This window comes from Artemia franciscana, chromosome 19 (assembly GCF_032884065.1).
Source record: "Artemia franciscana chromosome 19, ASM3288406v1, whole genome shotgun sequence".
In the NCBI taxonomy this organism is placed as follows: Eukaryota; Metazoa; Arthropoda; class Branchiopoda; order Anostraca; family Artemiidae; genus Artemia; species Artemia franciscana.
This window is the reverse complement of record NC_088881.1, coordinates 25,708,772-25,731,717: the sequence shown is the minus strand read 5'-3', so window position 1 is coordinate 25,731,717 and position 22,946 is coordinate 25,708,772. Positions and strand designations below refer to the sequence as shown.

The 22,946-nt window shown below is 36.6% G+C and overlaps 1 protein-coding gene across 3 annotated transcripts in view; it reads right to left on the bottom strand.

Annotated features, from left to right (window-relative positions):
- Positions 1 to 22,946, bottom strand: part of LOC136039477 (serine/threonine-protein kinase greatwall-like) — a 128,482-nt gene that overhangs the window by 92,290 nt on the left and 13,246 nt on the right. For all 3 annotated transcript variants that reach the window (XM_065723254.1, XM_065723257.1, XM_065723256.1), the window contains exons 3-4: positions 21,201 to 21,301; positions 6,108 to 6,199 (exon numbers count right to left, since the gene is read on the bottom strand). In XM_065723254.1, coding sequence (XP_065579326.1) covers positions 6,108 to 6,199; positions 21,201 to 21,301 — 193 coding nt within the window. The remainder of the gene's footprint in view (positions 1 to 6,107; positions 6,200 to 21,200; positions 21,302 to 22,946) is intronic.

Below are 22,946 nucleotides of genomic sequence, written 5' to 3'. Positions count from 1 at the left end.
ATACTTGTTGTCAATACTTGTCAATAGACACCTGGTGCAGCGATATTCGAAATATATGGTGAGTTCAAGGATGTACAAGTAGAGATATTGTTCTTGCTTGTCTCCTGGGTCCTAAGTACAAGCACTGAACCCTAAATCAAGAGGCACCCACTAACGCTAAAAGGTAGCTACAAGAAGAAGCACAGAGTCAGAAATCGGAAGAAACAAAATTAGCCACTGCAACAGAAGAGGAGGAAAAAGCAAAAAGAAGGAGAGTCGGCACAGCAACTTCGGTTGACTGCCTGTTTGATAATATGCTTGCAGCTTCAGCAAGTGAGGAAGAAAAGTCAGCACATAATATTGGTCAGAAACTGGAAAGGTGCATGAGTGAGGCTGTTATTGACAGAAAAAAGCGGTCCGTTAGAGTGGTGGCAAAATAACAGCAATCGTGTCGAGAGACTGGCAAAACTTGCTCAGAAGTATCTCTGCCGGTGGCCCTCTTCTCTCCCAAGAGAAAAAGGTTTCAGCACAATTGGGATCATTTATGATGATAAACAAAGGTCTCTGAAAGCAAAAATGCGGAAAAGTTATGCTTTCTGCATTACAACTTGCCCCAGTTGGACTGAACTGTATTTGGTTTAATTGTTTTTTTAAATCTTTGCTAAATTATTTTTTTTTTATTATTTGGAATCCACAGTGAATTATTGAGTGGATCTTTGGCGTGTAATAGACCAGGGAGAAACATGAGAGTATAACTATGGGCAGAGAATAAGGGCTTAAACTTTAGGTAAGCTTTTTATTCGGGATGGGAATTTATCGGCAAATTATATTGGCATCACATCGGTAAAAAAAAACGGTATATCAATACTATCGGACCCCAAAAAATCTATATCGTTAGAGCCCTAGCATATAGTGTCTTTCGATTTAATTTTAAAGCATCACAAACTTTCCCTGAAAGTTTCTACTTCACACCCTATTCCAGGCCAAAGATATCTTACTATGCCATTTTGATAAACTAAATACTTTTAAACTATTCTTATTTAGTTCAATAGTAGCAGTAGTAGTAGAAGCGGTAACAAAAGTGGTAGTAATTTTAGTATCCCTGAAAATTTAAGCTTAATAACCTTAGGTGTCACGGGGATAATGCTAATACACTCCTTTGATAACTTACATATACAATTTCGATTCAGTCCAAGACTCTCTTCAAATTGCCCTGAAAGTGTGGCCTTAATACTCTAAGGATTTCCTTAAATAGTTCTAATATTCCCTTTAGACTATTTGCATGTACATAGTGTATTTTGGTTCCGTTTAACACCACCCACCACATTTTCTGAAAGGCGGTTTCAACTTAAGTTTCCTGTGGCATTTCTGTTCCGTCCATTTGACAACCTGCATGTACGCCGTGTGTTTTCCCTTAGTTCAACATTTTCTCAACATTCCTTGAAATTTTCACCTTATTACCCTTAACTTTATTAGTAGTAGTGGCAGTAGTAGTCGTAGTAGCAGTAGTAGCATTCGCATAGTGCATTTTTGGTTAGCTCAATACCAGCTTACCATGCCACGAAAGTATCAACTTAATACTCCAAGCTGCTTCTAAGATATTGTTGATACTCACTTTTGAAAACGCGCATGTACACAGTCTGTTTCGATTTAGTTGAACTTCAGCCTCAATATTCCCTTCAATTTTCACCTTCATACCCTTGGTCCTAGTGGTAGTAGTAGCCACAGTAGTAGCGGTATGGGAATTAGTAGTAGTAGCAATAACAGTAGTAAAAATAGTACTAGTATCTGTAGCAGTATGCATGTACTGCCTTTTGGTCAGTTAAATATCCCTCTAATCATGCTCTTGAAGTTTCAACTTAATACTCTAAGCTGTTCCTCAGATATTGCTGATACGCCCTTTTGACAATCTCTATGCACATATTGTGTTTTAATTTAGTTCAATTTCCCCCTCAACATTTCCTGAGAGTTCCACCTTAATACCCGTAGTCTTAAAAGTAGTCGCAACAGAAGTAGTAGTTGCAGTAGCGGTGGTGGTAGTAGTAGCGTTTACAGATTGCCTTTTGGTCAATTAATCATCCCCCTAATCATACCCTGAAAGTTTCGATTTAATATCCTAAGCCACTTCCGAGATAAACCGTTTTGACAACCTGCATGCACGAAGTGTGTTTCGATTTAACTCAAAGCCCCCCTGAATATTCGCTGTAATTTTCACATTCATACCCTTATCCTTAGCTGTAGTAATAGTCGTAGTAGTAGTAATAGCAGTAGCAGTGGTAGCAGTAGTAGTAAACAAATATTGCTTTTTGGTCAGTTGAGCCTCCCCCTCATCATCCCCTGGAAGTTTCAACTTAATGCACTAAGTCGTTCCTAGGATATTGCTGATATGCCTTTATAACAACCTCTTTGCACATAGTGTGATCTGATTTAGTTCAAATTCCCCCGCAACATTTTCTGAAATTTTGACCTTAACACCCTTAGCTTTAGTACTAGTCACAACAGAGGTAATATATGTAGTAGTGGTGGTGGTAGAATTAGTAGTAGCATGCACATATTGCCTTTTAGTTAATTGATGACCCCCCCATCATTCCCTGAAAGTTCCAATTTAACACCCTAAGACAATTCCGAAACACGCTCCTGTGACAACCTACATACACATAGCGTGTTTTGATTTAGTTCAACATTCTCCTCAGCATTCCCTGAAAGCTTTACCCGAATGCCATTGGCCTATTTGGACACCAGAGCTCAAACACAACACAGACAAATATTTATTATTGTTATTCAAACCACATAACATTTTCAGCCTTTTGTATAATGCATTTGGTCATTGCAGTAATATCGTGTATTTTTTGCTCTTTAAATATCAATGAATGTTACGCCCATGAAAAAATGTTTTCAACAGTTAAGGCTCTAGATAAATTTTCCCAAACTTGTGACCTATCTAGATCATTTTTGCAGGCCAGAAAATGTTGGTAAGCCAATTTTCAAAAAAAAAATTATGGGGCCGTTTTCGAGAAAAAATACACAGTTATTATTTGTATAAAGAGAGTAGACATACAGCAATATCAATATTAACAAACATCGATATACCCTATATCGATATTAATGTGTTTGAAGTATTAAAACTTTATCAGTAAGCTATGAGGATTAGCAGGTCATTGAAAGAGCAGAGTTACTGTTACACATGAGCAAGGCAAAAGTAGCATAGTGAGTGTATGGTAGAAGTCTCGAAAAAAGAATCAAGACTTCTTCTGCTGAATTGCATATAAAACATAACAGGCATAGTGATTAAACAACCCAGAGCCCCGAAAAGTCCGCTTTTATACAGGGAAAGTATAACATTGTTTTGTATATGGGGAAACAGTGAGTGTACATCCGAGTATTCAGGATGGTTCATAAATATAGTGAGAGCAAAACCGAGAGATGACGCAAGACCGTAGCACTCCGAGGAGTGTACAGAGGTGGTGTTTATAGATGGTATAGTCAGTGAAAGTACGAGAGCCAAAGCATGGCTGCAGGAGTACAGGGAGTGTGAAAACAAGAGCCATGGGATGGCTACGGTAGTATAGGGACTCAACATTGGGGATATGTATATGTCGTTATGGTAATATTGTGAGCACGTGACAATGCAATCCAGCTTGTAACATCGATTCTTAATTCCAATTAAATTAAAAAAAAAACCTTTTTCTAGCTGAAAGTAAGGAGCGACATTAAAACTTAAAACGAACAGAAATTACTCTGTGTATGAAAAGGGCTGTTCCCTCCTCAACGCCCCGCTCTTTACGCTAAAGTTTCACTCTTTCTCTCAATTCTACTTAATAAAACAGTAAATAACTTTAGCGTAAAGAGCTGGGCGTTGAGGAGGGAATAGACCCTTTCATACACGGAGTAAGTTCTGTTCGTTTTAAGTTTTAATGTCACTCCTTACTTTCAGTTAAAAAAAAACTTTTTTATTTAATATCTGAGCGTTTTGAATTAATGCATGTTTGATTTTGGCTCTCTGCAAATGAATAATCAAAACGATATTTGAGTATTAATTTATTTTTTTCTTTGCTAAATGGGTTTCTCTTAGTTTTGATCAGACGATTTTGAGAAAAAGGGTGGGGGAGGAGGCCTAGTTGCCCTCCAATTTTTCGGTTACTTAAAAAGGCAACTAAACTTTTGAATTTTTAACGAACTTTTTTATTAGTAAAAAATATTCCCTTCCTCCAAGGGAAGATCCTCCAACGTAGCCCCCTCCCCTCAACCCCCCAAACCAAAAAATCCCATTGGAAAGGTCTGTACACTTCCCAATAACCATTACTGTATGCAAACACTGGTCAAAGTTTGTAACTTGCAGCCCCTCCCCCGGGGACTGTGGGGGAGTAGGTCAGCCCCAAAGACACAGTTATTACGTTTTCGACTATGTTGCACAAAAAGGCTATCTCAAAATTTTGATCCGTTGACTTTGGGAAAAAATTAGCGTGAGAGGGGGCCTAGGTACCCTCCAATTTCTTTGGTCACTTAAAAAGGGCACTAGAACTTTAAAGTTCCGTTAGAATGAGCCCTCTTGCGACATTCTAGGACCACTTGGTCGATACGATCACCCCTGGGAAAAAACAACAAACAAACAAACAAATAAACACACAACCTTGATCGGTCTTCTGGCAAAAAATATTAATTTCCACATTTTTGTAGATAGGAGCTTGAAACTTGTACAGTAGGGTTCTCTAATACGCCAAATGCAATGGTGTGATTTTCGTTATGATCCTATGACTTTTTTTGGGTGTTTCCCCCTATTATCCAATACAAGCCAAATTTTCTCAGGCTCGTAACTTTTGATGAGTAAGACTAAATTTGATGAAACTTATACATTTAAAATCAACATAAAAATCCGATTCTTTTGATGCATTTATTAGCATCAAAACTCCATTTTTTAGAGTTTCGTTTACTATTGAGCCGGGTCGCTCCTTACTACAGTTCGTTACCACGAACTATTTGATACTGACATGGTGTGTGCTAACGGTTATGAAAACTAAGAACGAGTTACATACTAATTGGGCTTTGGCATTGCAGTATATAAATCTTACATCCTTTTCTCTCATTGCTGAAATTTTATTCAGTACATCGAGTCATTCCGTAGCTTGGTCTTAAGCTGGTTGTAACTCTGTGTTGTGTTTCTAGCTTGGTCTTAAGCTGGCCCCAGTCAGGACTTTTTGTACCGTTTTTGCACCGAGATAGTCCTTGCTTACCGAGATTAGATCTTTTTGCACCGTTTATTAGACTTTTTGCACCGTTTTTGCACCGAGATAGTCCTTGTTTGCACCGAGATTAGATCTTGTTTTTATGCACGGATTGAAAATCACTGTATGATCCTTATTCAAAAAAGTTGCAACATACCTAGTTTTTGCTGAAACGTAAGTGTTGAGGGGGAGAAAGGGTGATCTGGATAGGACATTGGCCTAATTTGTACCTGATAGCATTTATATTTAAATAGATTGCATGATTCCTGCTTTAACAAGATACAACATGTCCACTGTTTCTACCACATTTACCAGTTAAGATTATAGCTACTACACAATTTAGGGACCTTGCGACCCGGGCTGAGTGGCTTACTACACTGACCTTAAATTTACTTTCCCACAAAACGTACCAAAACACTGTTAAAAGTAAAAACTTCATTGCGACTCTATTGTCAGAAAAAAAAAATATGAATAAAAAATGCAGTCTCCCTTCGGACTCCATAAGTTTAAAATATTGATAAAGGATCCAATGGTCTTTTGTTGCAATCATCGTTTGAATCATCAGTACATTTTAGCTCTATATAAACAAAAGAAAAAATAACACGCATATTTGGCCCTTTACTCTAAAATCTATCTAGGATAATTTAAACATAACACACACACGAAAATATATGTGCCACAATTCTTAGAAACTTTCTTAAAATATATTATTTGAATTAAAATGATCTAAGAAAGACGATCTTTTATCTTTTGATAAGATAAAAGATCAACATATATAAAAATAGAAAACTCCCTAATTGAACACTTATACGTCCCTTATTAATCAGCCATACTAATATTTAGGACCAAAACTTTTCTTTTGTATATGCCAATTGGTATAGATCAAATAAAGAAGGAGTAACTTACCAAATATACATTATTTGGAGACTGTAAAAAATAGTAGAGGTGAACACAAAATGGACTCCTAATCATTGCCAACGCATTTCTTTCTCTAACAACTAGAAGAAAAAGTATAACCTTAAAATAACAACCCGAAAATAGCTTAATTATAATAAGCAAAATCGTTGTATTTTCCAAAATACGGTTTAGATTGAAAAGGAATTGAGCTCTCAATATACCAGAGCCGAAGAGTAGTACGTTACGAGACGGGCGACTTTTAAAAGAAGACGAAGAAAATGGGAATGGAACAGAAGCGACTCTTGAGCTTTCAAAATGAAGTAAGAGAATAGAAGTAATCAAATAACAACCCGAAAATAGATAAATTATAATAAGCAAAATTGTTAAATTTTTCCAAAATACGGTTTAGACTGAGAAGGGATTGAGCTCTCAATATACCAGGGCCGAAGTGTAGTACGTTACGAAACGGGTGGCTTTTAAAAGAAGACAAAGAAAATAGGAATGGAACAAAAGTGACTCTTTTGAGTTTTCTAAACTAAAGTAATAGAATAAAAGTAATAAAATAACCCGAAAATAGCTAAATTATAATAAACAAAATTATTATATTTTCCAAAATACGGTTTAGATTGAGAAGGGATTGAGCTCTAAATATAACAGAGCCGAAGCGTAGTATTTTACGAGATGGGTGACTTTTAAAAGAAGACAAAGAAAATAAGAATGGAACAAAAGTGACTCTTTTGAGTTTTCAAAACTGAAGTAATAGAGTAGAAGTAATAAAATAACGACCATAAAATAGCTAAATTATAAAAAGCAAAAGTGTTATATTTTCCAAAAACGGTTTAGATTGAGAAGGGATTGAGCCCTCAATATACCAGAGCCGAAGCGTAGTAGGTTACGAGAAGGGCGACTTTTAAAAAAAGTCAAAGAAAATAGGAATGGAGCAGAAGTGACTCTTTTGAGTTTTCAAAACTGAAGTAATAGAAGTCAAAACTACAAGCCAAAGTGACAGTGCAGCACAATCCAGTACAATCAGCACAGTGCAGCACTAAAAATGTCTAACACCGTTAACTTAGATTGAAAATTAGATTATAAAAGGACGTATGTTCCAGCACGGTAAAACGTTAAGAACACAAATCCTTTTATCTTAAGCTCTTTTTTGGATTTTAAGATAGTGAATCAATAGTCGATTAATAGAATAAAACCTAATTTAAAAATTTGCAAAAATATATAATATATGCTATAAACATATAATATATATAATATAATAAACAAATATGAACGTCTTTGTAATAAATAAATATATAACAAATAATATAATATAATAAATATATAAAAATATAAATGGCACAGACAGTACCATTTTGGTGAAAGCTGGCCTTTTATATATAACCCAATAACGAGCAGAAATAAATAAAAACTTAATTAAAACTGATATAACCAATAAGTTTTATAGTTTTTTACAATTGGAATTTCTAGATTGGAGGATGTTCAGTTATATATAAAGGGGCTAAATAAATAACTAAAACAGATATAACCAATAATTTTTATAGTTTTTTACAATTGGAATTTATAAATTGGAGGATGTTCAGTTATATAAAAAGGGGCTAAATAAATAACTAAAACAAATATAACCAATAATTTTTATAGTTTTTTACATTTGAAATTTATAAATTGGAGGATGCTCAGTTATATATAAAGGGGCTAAATAAATAATTAAAACAGATATAACCAATAATTTATGTAATATCTTTACAATTGCAATTTATAAATAGGAAGATGTTCAGTTATATATAAAGGGGATGAGCTTTAGAATAAGCTTAATCTTAGTATTAAAGAATTAAAAATTAGTCAATTAAGATCTGAGCTACTTATGGGACTGTTCGGTAAGAATACCTTCAAATGAGATTAAAATTGAAAGCCAATCAAGTTATAATTATGTTTTTGATTTTTTTTTATGTATTCTTTTAATTATCTATTGAGTTGTTTGTTTATGTTAGTAATTGGTTCTTGTTTCTTTTTTTAGGTTACTGTCGCTTTGGGACCATGATATTATTTATTTTTTTTGTGTTTGATTTATTCAGGTTTTTATTTCTCGATAAATGGTGTCACCTTATCATTTTTAATCCTATAATTTATAACCAATAATTTTTGTAATATTTTTACAATTGCAATTTATAAATAGGAGCATGTTCAGTTATACATAAAGCGGCTGAGCTTTGGAATAAGATTAACGTGTTAAAAAATTATAAATTAATCAATTAAAATCTGAGCTACGTATGGGGCTGTTCGGTAAGTATACCTTCAAATGAGATTAAAACTGAAAGCCAATCAATTTATAATTATGTTTTGGATTTATTTATTGATTCTTTTAATTATCTATTAAGTTGTTTGTTTATGTTATCAATTGGTTCTTTTTTCTTTTTTAGGTTATTGTTCTTTAGGATAATGATATTATTTAGTTTTTTTTTGTGTTTGATTTATTCAGGTTCTTATTTCTCGGTAAATGGTGTCACCCTTCAGCTCCTTATCCCTTATTTTTGTTATTATTGCTACTTTTTCGTTAGTATCACACCCTCGCAAGCAACGCTTTTGGTGTGCTACGGTTGATTTTGTTAGTGTTTGCGTTTTTTAAGTAAATTATAATGGCTATAAAAAAAATAACGCTAGATAATATCATTTTTATCTCTTAGATGAACTTGAATATCCTCTGATACTGTAATTAAACATAATACTAGGTGGTATTATAGTTCTTCAATATATTATTACATCAATACTCTTTTTTTAGTCGAAAAACTGAAAATATATTTTGGATTTATTTTCTGCTCTGGTATAGTCTTTCTTTTAGCAAAGATAGACAACAAAACTGTAATTAAACAACAAAATTATGATTAACAAATTCAAATTTCAAGCAAAATACATCCAAAATGACTGAATGGGCAATACCCAAATGAAGAACTAGCCTATATAAGGCGAAAAAAACAAGAAAAAACAAATCATTACTAGTAGTCGCTTTTTTGCTATTCAGGAATAGCGACATGCCGATGACTTAATAAAAGCATTGTTTTGACCTTTGAACTGCCTTATGAAAGTCCAGAAAAAACTGTCTTAGAAATTAACAAAGGTAGAAAGTCACTCCAGTACGCAGTAATTCGTTTTTTTGGTAGGCTTGTTTAAGGAGAAACACTTTGTTTTTTGGGGGAAGGGGATTTGGGCACACAATAAAACCTCAAAATAGTGAGAGAAAATGGTTATATTAAGGGAAAATCGCAAGAATCTTGAGATCCTCAGCGATCAGCGAGTCAAAGCTACTTCTTACATGCCCGCCTGTAACATACATTCAAAAATATATCACAAAGGTCGAAAATAGGCCTTGTTTGACAGGAAGCACGCCGTCATGTGAGTTCTGTAAACTCAATTGCTCCAGCCACCCCTCAAGATACTATAGCGAAGTGACATGCAGCTACATTTACAGATAGCAAAAAGTCTCCCGGACCTCCAGTGGAATAAAGACTTTGCACAAGCCTGGAACATGTAATCCCAGGCCTGTTAACGATAATATATTATATTCTCATTCCTTCAAATATTATTCAATGACGAGAGGTAGCCCGTAGTACAACTTGATCGCAAGGAAGCCGCTAAACAGCTCAAAAAGGTCCACGAAAGTAGACAGAGCCGAGAAGATCTATCTATTAATCAAAATTTAGAGCAATGCTGTGCCGTTTACTAGGTTATAATTCCCTTGAGAGTATACTACTACTACTACTAATAATAATAACTCACTGCAGCACTAAGCCGCCTGAGGCCAATGCAACTAAGCACGCTCCTCCTCCAACCTAATCTATTTAAAGCCTCCCTCTTTACACCCTCCCAGGAACTTCCCATTTCCTTTAAATCTTTATTTATGACATCTTCCCAACCCAGACAAGGACGACCTGCTTTCCGTGTAGCCCCAGACGGTTGGCCAAAAAGGACAATCTTCGGTAATCTGTCATCCGTCATCCGTAGAATGTGGCCTAGCCATCAAAACCTTTCTTTCATTATAGCCCCAGAATGCGGGATTGAACCACACTTTTCGTACAACCTACTGTTTGAAATACGGTCAGTCAGCCGGGTACCCAGAACAATCCGTAGGCAATTTCTCTGGAAAACATCTAGTAAATTTTCATCTGCTTTTCGGAGCGCCCATGCTTCAGAACCATATTTGACCACTGTCATCACTGTAGCTTCCAATATTCTAATCTTGGTTTGCAGACTTATCTTTCTATTCTTCCAAACCTTTTTTAACTGTGAAAAAAACACCCTGAGCCTTAGCTATTCTACTTTTAACATCTTCACTGCTCCCACCATCTTTACTAATAATACTACCAAGGTAACTGAAGCTCCCAACCTGATCAATCTTTTCGTTACCTAATGTCACCTGTTCATCTTCACTTATTCCTAGCCTTAGTGACTTAGCCTTCTTAACATTAATTTTCAAGCCTATTTTAGCACCCTGAACTCGCAAAACCTCTAAAACTTCATTCATTTTGCTCGCACTTTCATCTAATATGCTTAAATCATCAGCATAATCTAAGTCCAGGAGCGTTTTTCCCTCCCATTTTGATTCCGTGGTCTCCAATATCCTTTCCTGTGCTCCGTAAGACGAAGTCCATCAAAATGATCCATATAAAGGGGGATAGAACACAACCCTGCGTAACTCCTGATTTAATACAAAACCAGTTGCTAACCTCATTTCCTACCTTAACCGCAGCAGTATTATTCTCGTACATAGCACAAATCACTTTAATGTATTTTTCTGGTATACCATATAACGATAAGACCTTTGTTAACGCTCTTCTATCAACAGAATCGATAGCTTGCTCATAATCGATAAAACTGAGGACCAAAGGTGTTTGACGACGAAGGGACTTCTCAATTATTAACCTAAGAATGAAAACTTGGTCGACATATCCTCTACCTTTTCTAAAACCGCATTGTTCTTCCCTTAAAACTTTGTCTACACCATCTCTCAGTCTAAAAAGTATCATATTACTCAGTAATTTGCTACATACAGAGACCAGACTAATGCCTCGATAATTACGACACTCACTCTTGTCACCTTTCTAAATACAGTGGTTTAATTAAGGTTTTCCTAAAATCATTGGGTACTTCCCCTTTTTCAAAAATCATGTTCATAATCTTCAGTAGCTTATTCCTAACCTCAGAGCCAGCATATTTAAGAAACTCATTAATCATACTATCAGCACCTGGAGCCTTATTATTTTTTAATCCTTTTAGTACGGTCGCTAATTCTTCCTCACTAAACAAATTTTCCTTCACGTCCAAGGTATCACAAACTTTTTCATTTTCATCTATATCTTTTCCTGCAACTGTATCTCGGTTTAGCACATTCTCAAAATGTTCCACCCATCTTTCTTTAACTTTTTCCTTATCACTAATTGTGGCCCCATTTCTATCTTTAACTGGGACTAGTCCGGATTGGCTACTCCCTTTCAATTTATTAACATGCCAGTATAATATTTTACTATTATGCCGTCTAGCCACATCTTCCAGATCCTCAGCAATTTTATCCATGGCCTCCACTTCACATCTCCTTAGTTCATATTTTAATGCTTTCTCCACTTTCCTTACATTTCTTTTGTTTTCATACGACCTATCACTCAGATAATTCTTATACAAACCCTTTCTACTCTCTATTAAACCTAAAGCTTTTTCACTAATATTCCTAGTTGCTGTCTTAGCACTCTTCCCTAAGACACCATCAGCAACTTCACAAATTGTTTTTCTGAAATTATTCCATCCATCTTCCACATTGTCAAATTTTAAACTCTCAAGTTTAGTATTCAACTGTTCCTGGAAATTTTTTCTCCAATTTTCATCCTGGAGTCTACCAACATCATAACTTTCCGGAAGGTAGTTACCCTTCCGAAATTTCAGCTTTAAATTAACCTTAAGACACTACTAGATGGTGATCTTTACTTTTAACATCAATAACAGCACTCCTATACACCCTAGTATCTTGTATTGATCCTGCTAGTCTTCTGTTTACAATAACATAATCAATAATGTTTGCTGTCTTACCATTACGTGAATACCATGTCAACTTATGGGACATTTTGTGACCAAACACCGTATTGGTTATAACTAGGTTGTTATATGTACAAAATTGCAAAAGCCTAGAGCCATTACTGTTTTCTTTTCCTACACCAAATATACCAAGGCTATGATACCATCTATCCCTATTTCTACCAACTTGGGCATTAAAATCTCCTAGCAAAAACACCATATTTCTACCTGGTACCCTGTCTATTTGCTCCTGTAACTGTAAGTAAAATTCATCTGAGTCACTAGTATCTCCATCAGTTGGTTCAACGGGGGCATATACTACTATAACTGATACCCTAAACTTTTTAGTCATAAAATGAGCAATTAGTATTCTATTATTAATACCTTCCCAGCCTAAACAAGACTTAGCAGCTTCCTTATTAATCATAAGCCCTACTCCCTATCTATGTACCCCATCCTTCCTGCCTGAGTAAACAAATTCTATGTTACCTAATTTCATGCTTCCTACCCCTGGGATATGAGTTTCTGAAACTCCTAATAAATCCAGTTCAAACCGTCTTAATTCGTCAGTCAAAATGTCGATACGATAGTCATTTTTTAACGTCGTAACATTCCAAGTTCCAATTTTCATGTTCTTTAAATCTTTGAAATTATTTTGGCCTCAGGAAAAGCAGTGATCCCGGATACCAGTGCAGGACGGGGACCAACATATCTTCTCAAGTCTACACCGAAGCACTTAAGCCGGCTTAGAACCGGATAGCAAGAAGTCCCTGGGACCTCCAGTAAGTTGGAGGCTTTGTGCAATCCTGGGCCCATCTTGGTCACAACAATTGTGTGGCACTGCTCGCAGTCACTACTATAGTTAGGCAAATGAAGAATCCACCCCAATATGTAAATAAGTCCGCTCAGGCGAGGTTTTCACTCCGGGAATATCGATTAAAAAGGAGCTCATGATTGAATTAATACCCACAATCACCCTACAACGCCAGAACAATTCCTGGCGTGCTAGGGACAAGGTCCTGGGCTACCAAAAGTGATGACCGGAGGGAGGATGTTAGGCTACATTAACAAGGGCCGAAAACCCTAAATAGCAGAGAAACATGGCTAAAAGCCAAGCTACCGACCATATCGAGCATGATGGGCGGGAAGAGGCGGTAATAACCTAAACGAGCTAAATTTGATAGCTAAATTAATGATGTTCTTTAGGCAATTTATGGTGTTATTAGCTGAATAAATTGACACAAATTTGAAGGAAATATCAATGTTCTCTTTTATTTATGCTTGAATTAATTTATTTTGTAAAAGTCTTGAATAGCATGTACTTATTTACGATCAGTAATTATGCACGGGAAATACTACTACTACTACTACTACTACTACTAACAATGATCAACTGAAAAGTTTTTTCACTTTAATAAATTCAAATTATTAAGACCTTAAGAAATAAATATCAGTATACGTATATTAAAATGTGAATACACATTCATTTTTGTTTTGTTCAATAATCTTGGTTATGATGTTTTTTTATATATATTAGTAGAAATACTGACATTCAGCTCGAAATAAGAATTATTTCCAGCAAAGCGGAAATTATTTTGCCGTCTTCAGAAGGCATTTTGTGGTCTTCATCAAGGAAGAAGCAAAAATTTACTATTAATAGTTGAGGTAAGTCATGACAGCAGACAATATGACGTCATAGTTGCTACTCAATTTTTAGACTCTAGTCACTTGTTATCTTGGCATCGCAGTTCATGGTTTTCGGTTATGCTGTTTAGCTTTATTTTTGATTTTTTTTTTTTTTTTTAACACAAAAAAAATTTACAAATGTGATTTTCGATTAGTCCATTCCTTGCGACAAGCGGGACTGAACCGGACAACCTTTGATTAGGAGCCACGCTCTCATCCACTGCGCAGTCACAAGGTATTAGTGAAACTGATTTTTCTTAGATGTTGTTCATATTGTTTTGATAGAAGAAGTATAATGGCTGATGTAGCCTACCTACACTGCGTTTAAGTTATTTGGCAAAATATGCAATTATGCAGCTTTTGGTAACAGCAGCTGCCAAATGTGATTTTCAAAATGTAGTTTTTAAGAATGTAAATTGTGTCATATTCTAAAATAATTCTCTTAAAAACTAGCTTTGTTTCCAACATTTTTGTTTAGAGGGATACAAGGGGGATAAAAAGATACAAGCAACAACTACAATATAAGCAACATATAGAAGGGGGATACAATATAAGCAACAACTACAAAAAAAAGAAAAAAAAATTAACGTCTCTAGACCCCGGTATTCGCTCGTTATCGTCAGATGTTTTGACACTGGTTTTCGAAAGATATTCACTCATCCCTTTGACCGAGCGATGCCACTTTGCAGGTTCAGTGTTGAGCAGGGGGTCAACTTTTTCACGACCATACTTGCGTTTTGCATTTCTGGTCATGTTAACTATTAGGTTTATTTTGGTCGCTCCTTGATTTCCCTTACCGCTTGAGTAAAGGCGGATGCATTCACGGATCAGGGCCTTAATAGTGGGCGTAGTCCATGGTTTGTCGTATTCACTTTTCACCACAGTCTTTGTTGGAAATATCTCGAGTTACTTGTAGTATAATTTTTCACTGAAAGCGCATACCCTTTGCTCAAGGGAACTGTCCACTGAAACCTCTGGAAAGTCATATTCGGCAATCCAGCGCCCATATTCACTGATTGAAGAGTCAGTTATTGGTCTAGTAGTGATCCATGAAAGCTCAGGTTTTCTCACAGGACATTTGGTTTTGAAAAACAGGGCGTAGTGATCAGACAAGCCGACTGGTCCAAGCAAAGTCGGGGGGTGGTATAGGGCCTCAGTGTTTGCAAGGATCAGATCGAGGGTACTTCCAGACGAGTGAGTGGGAATGTTCACAATCTGATTAAGAGAAAGACTAGAGGCGGGACAAGCTTTCTTTGTCTGGTTAAAATCACCAGCAATTATAAAAGCAGCACTGCTATATCGGCAACTAATCGTGTAAACCGTTGCTTGGGGGTAGAAAACTAGGTCAAGCCTGTTTTGTGCGCTTTCAGGATAATATACAAATGCCGTTATCACGAACAAAAACCAACGAGACAAGACCGCGATTTTGCACATTACCCATATAACCTCAGGATCTCAGTTTGTGAGTTCTGGTAGGAGATTACACGAAATGTCTTTTCACACATATATTCTTGCACCACTACCGAGCCTGTGGTCACCTTGGCTATTTCGGGTTATCTCTGATTGACAGAAACGGATGCAGCCCAAACGAAGTCAACACTAGAACGGCATTTGCAGCTAAATTGTTTGCCCAGTACAACTCTTGTCTAAGGCAGAAGCGTCAAATCCAGCTACAAACAAGGATCCGTATCTACGAGGCACTCGTCAGATCAGTTCTTCCATATAGACGTGAGCCTTGGACGCTGAAAGTATTGGAGGTTCATGGTCTGACAGTTTTCTTCCATTCTTCCATTCGAACGCGGGAACTCAGTCCATTTTACGTTCCACATCGCATGGTAGGTGCATTGTAAAATATTCATAACATGACGCTGACCTTCACCCAAAATATTTTACGTTCCCCCGATTTTTCAGGCTTATATGAATTCAGAATTAGAACCAGAGCCTATTGCCTTTTCACCCTTCCGAAGAGCTTTATTTACTTATATAGACACGGATAACTTAAATATTTTCTAGTACCATGACAGAGCTCTAAAAAATTGAGAAAATTCCTAATCTCCTAAACAAGCTCCAAACTTAATAACTACTTCTTTTTCTATAGGAGCCGGCAAAGAAAATCTCCCAGTCTTGAAACTAAACGAGAGAAAAAAGGATACGCAAGATACCTGGAAGTGATTGAATGAGTGCACACTTAAAAGTGAAACAAAAAAGGAAAAAAAGATACTGCGGAGGATTTTCCTTTTAACAATCAAGATCTCTGCGAATTAAGGAGGGATTCCGAAGAAAGGACTGGCTAGGCTTGCAGAAAAGAAATGGAAAATGGGGATGTAAATAAACTACTGATTCTAGTAGAAGAAAGAAAGGACAACTGGAGAATGGATGGGTCAGATTTGCTGGAAAATAGCAGGATATAACAAGGAGAAATGGGAAATGGGATTGTAAGTGGGCCGTGGACTTCCAAAATGTATAGAGAACAGGAGGCAAATAGATTGGCAGAAACTTGGAGCAAAATAGGAGGATATATAAATATGCAGAACTTGGAGCAAAGAGTCAAGGAGCGATTTTGAAATGACGAGGACTGCCAAAACAAATGCACATAAAAGAGTCTGGCTTCCTTTAATTTGTTCTTTACTAGACTCCGACATAGAAAAGGCCACAGGTATTTTCCCGTGTGTGATATATATTTATTTAAATCCATGAAGTTCAAATTGCTTTTCTAAATTTAGAAATTTTATTTTTGTTCTCTGGTAAAATTGTAGAAAATTTGTGGAAACTATGTTTACAGTCTTTATGAAATATACAGCTCAATTATATAAATAAATAGTGTAAGCCAGAAATACTCCATGGAAAGAGGAAAGATTTGAAACTATTTCTACCCCCCCCCCCCCCACTCGCACTTCCCAAAAAATCCTCCTATATTTACCTCTAAGCTAAATGAAAGTTAGGATGTTTTGCCATTAAAATTCACTCTTTATGCATCTTTAGCCCCCCTCAACTTACAAATATTCTACAACCCTTTCCTCATAATATTAGCTCCTGTGCACTTACACATCATTACATAATCTTATCAAATATGAAGCAAATTAGTTTGGTTAAATGACAAAGATTTCCAGTTTCCCCCTCCAACTCCCCCCAATGTCAAAAGATCTGGTCGGGATTTGAAATAAGAGCTCTGAGACATGAATTCCTTCTAAATATCAAATTTCATTAAGATCCGGTCACCTGTTCTTAAGTTAAAAATGCCCCAATTTTTCTGATTTTTCCAAATTAACAACCCCCAGCTCCCTCAAAGAGAACGTATCCGTAACAATTATGTCAATCTCGTATCTAAAACTTGCGCTTATTCTTCCCATCAAGTTTCATCCCGATCTCTCCATTCTAAGGGTTTTCCAAAACTTCTGTTTCCCCCTTCCAACCCTCTATGTACCCGGATCCGATTAGAATTAAAAGTGGAGCATCTGAGACATAAGATTCTTCTATATATCAAGTTCCATTAAGATCCAATGACCCATTCGTAAGATACCTCGATTTTCACGTTTTCCAGGAATTCCGGCTTCCCAATCCAACTCCCTTCAATGTCACCGGATCTGGTCGAAATTTAAAATGAGAGTTCCAAAGCACAAGATCCTTCTAGATATTAAATTTCATTAGGATCTGACCATCCGTTCTTAAGTTACAAATACCTCATTTTTCTAATTTTTCCGAATCACTCCCCCCCCCCCAAACTCCACCAAAGAGAACGGATCCGGTCCCGGTTATGTCAGTCACCTATCTTGGACTTGTGCTTATTCTCTCCACCAAGTTTCATCCTGATCTCTCCGCTTTAAGCGTTTTCAAAGATTTCTGGTCCCCCCCCCCCCGTAATGACACTGGATCCGGTCGGGATTTAAAATAAGAGATCAGAGTTTTGAGGTCCTTCTAAATATGAAAGTTCATTACGATCACTATTTCGTAAGTCAGAAAAAATATCATTTTTTCTATTTTTTAGAATAAACCCTCCCCCCACCCCCAACTCCCCCAAAGAAAACAGATCCATTCCGGTTATGTCAATCCCGTATCTGGGACTTGTGCTTATTTTTCCCATCAATTTTCATTCCGTCCCTCCACTCTAAGCGTTTTCCAAGATTTTAGGTCCGCCCCCCAACTTCCCCTTCACCGGATCCAGTCGGGATTTAAATTAAGAGCTCTAAGACACGATATCCTTCTAAACATCAACTTTCATTAAGATTCGACCACTCCTTCGTAAGTTAAAAATACCTCATTTTTTTAATTTTTCATAATTAACCCTCCTCCCCCAACTCCTCCAAAGAGAGCGGATCCGTTCCGGTTATTTCAATCACGTATCTAGGACTTACGATTATTTTTACCACCAAGTTTCATCCCGATCCCTCCACTCTAAGCGTTTTACGAGATTTTAGGTTCCCCCCTCAATTCCCCCCAATGTCACCGGATCCAGTCGGGATTTAAAATAAGAGCTCTGAGACACGATATTCTTCCAAACTTCAAATTTCATTAAGATCCGATCACTCCTTCGTAAGTTAAAAATACCTCATTTTTCTAATTTTCAGAATTACCCCCCCCCCCCAAGTCCCCGAAACAGAGCATATACGTTCCGGATATATTAATCATGTATCTAGAACTTCTGCTTATTTTCCTCACCAAGTTTCATTCCGATCCCTCTATTCTAAGCGTTTTCCAAGATTTTAGGTTCCCCCCCCCCCCAAACTCCCACCAATGTCACCAGATCTGGTCGGGATTTAAAATAATAGCTCTGAGACACAATATTCTTTCAAACATAAAATTTCACTAAGACCCAATCACCCGGTCTTAAGTTTAAAATACTTCATGTTTTTCCGAAATAACCAACCAACCACCCCCACCTCCCAGATGGTCAAACCGTGAAAACAACTATTTCTAATTTAATCTAGTCCGGTCCCTGATACGCCTGCCAAATTTCATCGTCCTAGCTTACCTGGAAGTGCCTAAAGTAGTAAAACTGGGACAGACAGACCCACAGAATTTGCGATCACTATATGTCACTTGGTTAATACCAAGTGCCATAAAAAATGTCAGGAACATCTTTCTAAAATAAGAAGGGAGGTATCACCCCATGCCACCCTTATTCAGGCTTAGTCTAAATAAGGGGAGATGAGAGATTAATTCTGACCCTTCCCCCCAATTCAACTTTCTATGTTTATTTAAAAGGTTCAAAGAGATTTCGACAGTCTAGGCACTTAATTTATCTTTTTTAGACATTTGGCATCCTCCTGCCTAAAATCAACCCAATGTCCCTCCTTCATAAGAGCTGATGTACAATTATACTTACTTACTTACTGGCACTTGTAAACTCAAGCATCTCAGCTCTCCCTGGCGTCCAGTAACTTCGTTATTGTGGTAGGGCAAGAGTCTCGGTCGTTCCTGAGTTGTTCAATCAATTCGAGCTATAAATTATCTCTTCTTCATCCATACTTCTTTTAACTACCAAGTGGGTCTAGGTTCGCCTTGATGCAGGTGAGCCATGTTTTCTTCTGTCCTCCATATCGCTTTTTCCATCCCGGAGAAGACGTACATCTCAGGGCTTTATTGACGAACATAACGAAAGAAGCGAAGGGCATGGCCGAACATTTGGAATCTTGTTTGTTGAATTATAGTGGCCAAAACATTGCGTTGATGGCCGATTTGCGGAGTTCACCATTGCTGACTCGACCACGGAGTGCAATACCATTCTCCTTAGACATGAATGGTCAGATGCGCTGAGGGCTTGAATTTCAGATGCTTTCAGAGCCCATGTCTCACAGCCATATAACAAGACGGACCAAACAAGGGGCGGATAAATCCTTATTCTTATCTCCAAAAAGACTTTTTTCTGGTTCCATAGAGACTGGTTTAGCTGGGTGAAGACTCCAGTTCCTGAAACAATTCCCAACTGAAATTCTGATATGCATCCTCCTACTGGATCTACCAGAGAGTCTAGGTTCTTGAATTCAGGTATATCGTGTATGGGTGACATTTCCAGTAAGATTGGAGGGTTTTGAGATGATATGCCAGACACCACGACTTATGTCTTCAAGAAGCTTATCTCATTGGTCCAGATCAGTGATCACAAAATTGGGACTTACTTCAACGCCTGAGAAGGTCGTCATTGCTCTGGTCATAATCCAGTGGATTACGAAATTAAATAATACGGGGGACAATATACATCCCTGTATGACACTAAAATCAATTTGGAACATTGAGGAGAGTTCCCAACCAATTTGAATTTGGGCTCACACATGCTTGAATAAGTCTGACTATCTTGTCTGGTACTTCATCCTCTGTCAGATGTCCAAAATTCCATCACTTAGAACAGAGTCAAAACCTGTTATAAAATCTATGAATAGAGAACCGTCGGTCTCTGGTTTTGTCCTGTATTCAAGGGTTGATCTTCTGACGAATAGCTGGTCAATTGTTCCCATGCCTGGGCGGAATCCCGCTTGATTGGGTCTTGTCTTCGCGTTATACTGGATACGAAAGAGATTATATAGCACTATGACGAATATTTTAGCAGCAATCCAGATGAGAGAGATCCCGCAATAATTGCTGCAATTTGTCTTTAGCCCTTTTTTGAAGAGTAGAAGGATGATAGTAACCCTAATCATGTGGAATCATCACTTCTTCCCATACACGATAAGTTAGTTTATGGAGCCTGCTGACGAAAACTGTCCCTAAATACTTGTAAAGTTCAGCCGGAATAGCATCGGGACCAGGGGCTTTATTATTTTTCAGGCAATTGATTGCTTGTCAGACTTTATTCAAGGTGGGAGAAGCCGCGTTCACATCTTTGTAGTTTTGTCTTGATTTCCCTTTGGCTGCTCAATGCATCATTTGGGGAGAATTTCCCAGAAGGGAAGTGTTGGAGATTTTTTCAGGGGAGGGCAGATTATCTGGGGGAATACGCCGGACCCCCTATTCTTAACAAGCTCACGCCCACTGGCCACTTTTATGTTAAATGCTTCAGAAATTAAAAAATAAAGCACCACTTTGTGCAGTAAAGCTATTTTATGACTAAACACAAATGAGGACTGAATTTTCTTATACAGGTTCTTGAGGCACAATTTGGAGAAAAAAGGGATAGGTTAATGAAAAATAAGTACCATCTCATGTCTTAATCTAGGTAAGATATCTTATTCTAGGTAAGACATTCTAACACTCTAGGATCTAGAATCAAAAAATAACCATGAAAACGAATGTGATTAAAGGGTCAAACAGCTGCGGGAGTCACTAATATTATTAGAATTAAAATGTAAAATAGGTACGATCAGGCTTGATCATATTATATTCTGAAGTGTTCAAATTTAGTCATAGGGATCTTACCTTGGTAAGTTAGATTTTTATTAACAAGTTCAGCCTTTTTCATAACCTTTATTGCAAGTTTCTTCTCCGGAATTCCATTTTTATATGCCAAAAATACTTTCCTAAAAGATTAAATATTATATTAAAATACATAAGAGTATTAACATAACTCGAAATGATTAATAGAAGCGGGAAGGGATGAAAGACGTTCATATGGAAGATTGACTTAAAAAAAAACATTGAACTGAAATAAAAACAGAACAAAAATATTTAGAAAATATGAGAGGATTCTTCTTCTTCTCAGAAGAAGAGAATGATAAGTCTACCCTAATTGAAAAACTTTAGCAAACTATACAAAAAGTATTTTCTCTTACAACTTGCACAACAACAACTTATGCAAAATTGTTCCATGAAAAAAACGGAGGCAGGTGACGCCTCCACACTAGGCTACACATACAAGGATCGGAGACTCAACATAATAAGAACAGTAGCAAAAGGCCAAGCTGCCGATCATAACGAGCAAGGGGAGCAGAAGGAGGTGGTAATGACCCAATGAAGCTAAACGTGTTAGCTAAACTTTACGTGCATCTTTATCTTTAACTTCAACTTCATCTTCTTGGTGATGAAGATTATATTTATCTTAGACTATCTTAGAAGAATATCTTATACTATGTTAATAGACCTTTAGCTATCAATTATTATAGACAAGTATGTTATTTGTATTTTAGGGATTCGATTGAATTGAACAAACAAAACAGCGAAAACGAGCGTTATTTCAAACTACTTTTGTGCCCTCTACTCAATTTAGGTTGGACTCCGTTTGTTGAAATTCACATATTTGATTAGACGACATGAAAATTGTTTTGAAAATGGCAAAGACTGGGAAACTATAAGAGCTTCCCTTTTAAAAATCTGGACGGATTTATTGGGTCCAAAATTAACTTCATGTCTTTTACTCACAGATGAAACTACAATATTATACAATATGATTTTAAAACAAATAAAATGATTCAACACAAGATCAAAGCAATACAGCTGAAATAAAAGTTATATTATCAAAATTATGATCAATTTTTTTCTCTAAAAAAAAATGAACGAAGGAGTGCATAGCATCTGGCTAAGCATATTAAAAAAAGAATAACTAATAAGCCCATAGTTTTACACATCACCAACACACACAAAAAATCATTGAGTTTGGCAACAAATCCTAGGCGTGACAACCCTGAGCGGGACAGTCATAATGCTTCCCATGTAACACCCAAACCACAACCTAGCTACACTTACCTATAAATAGCAAATGTTTATTTAAAAATCTAGTACTTCATTAATCTTAGGATATTTTGAAATAGTGTTAATGTTAAATTATTTGTTTATACAGCACAAGCATAATCCTACAAGTGTGACCCAATCAATATGTGCAATTTATGTGCATAGGTTCAGTTCTAATTGAAGACTGGATTAAAAAACTAGTATGTTCAACAAAAAGTAAGGAACAACATTAAACTTAAAAGGAATAGAGATTATTACGTACGGTATATGAGGAAGATGCCCCCTCCTCAATACCTCGCTCTTTACGCTAAACTTTGACTTTTTGTTCCAATTACTTAAGAATAACTATAAGAATAATAAGCTCTTTTTAAAGTTAAAAAACTTTAGCTTGCAGAGCGAGGTATTGAAGAGTAGGCATCCCTCTCATATCCTTAATAATTTCTGACTGTTTCAAGTTTTAATGTTGCTCCTTACTTTCAGTTAAAAAAAATAGTTTTA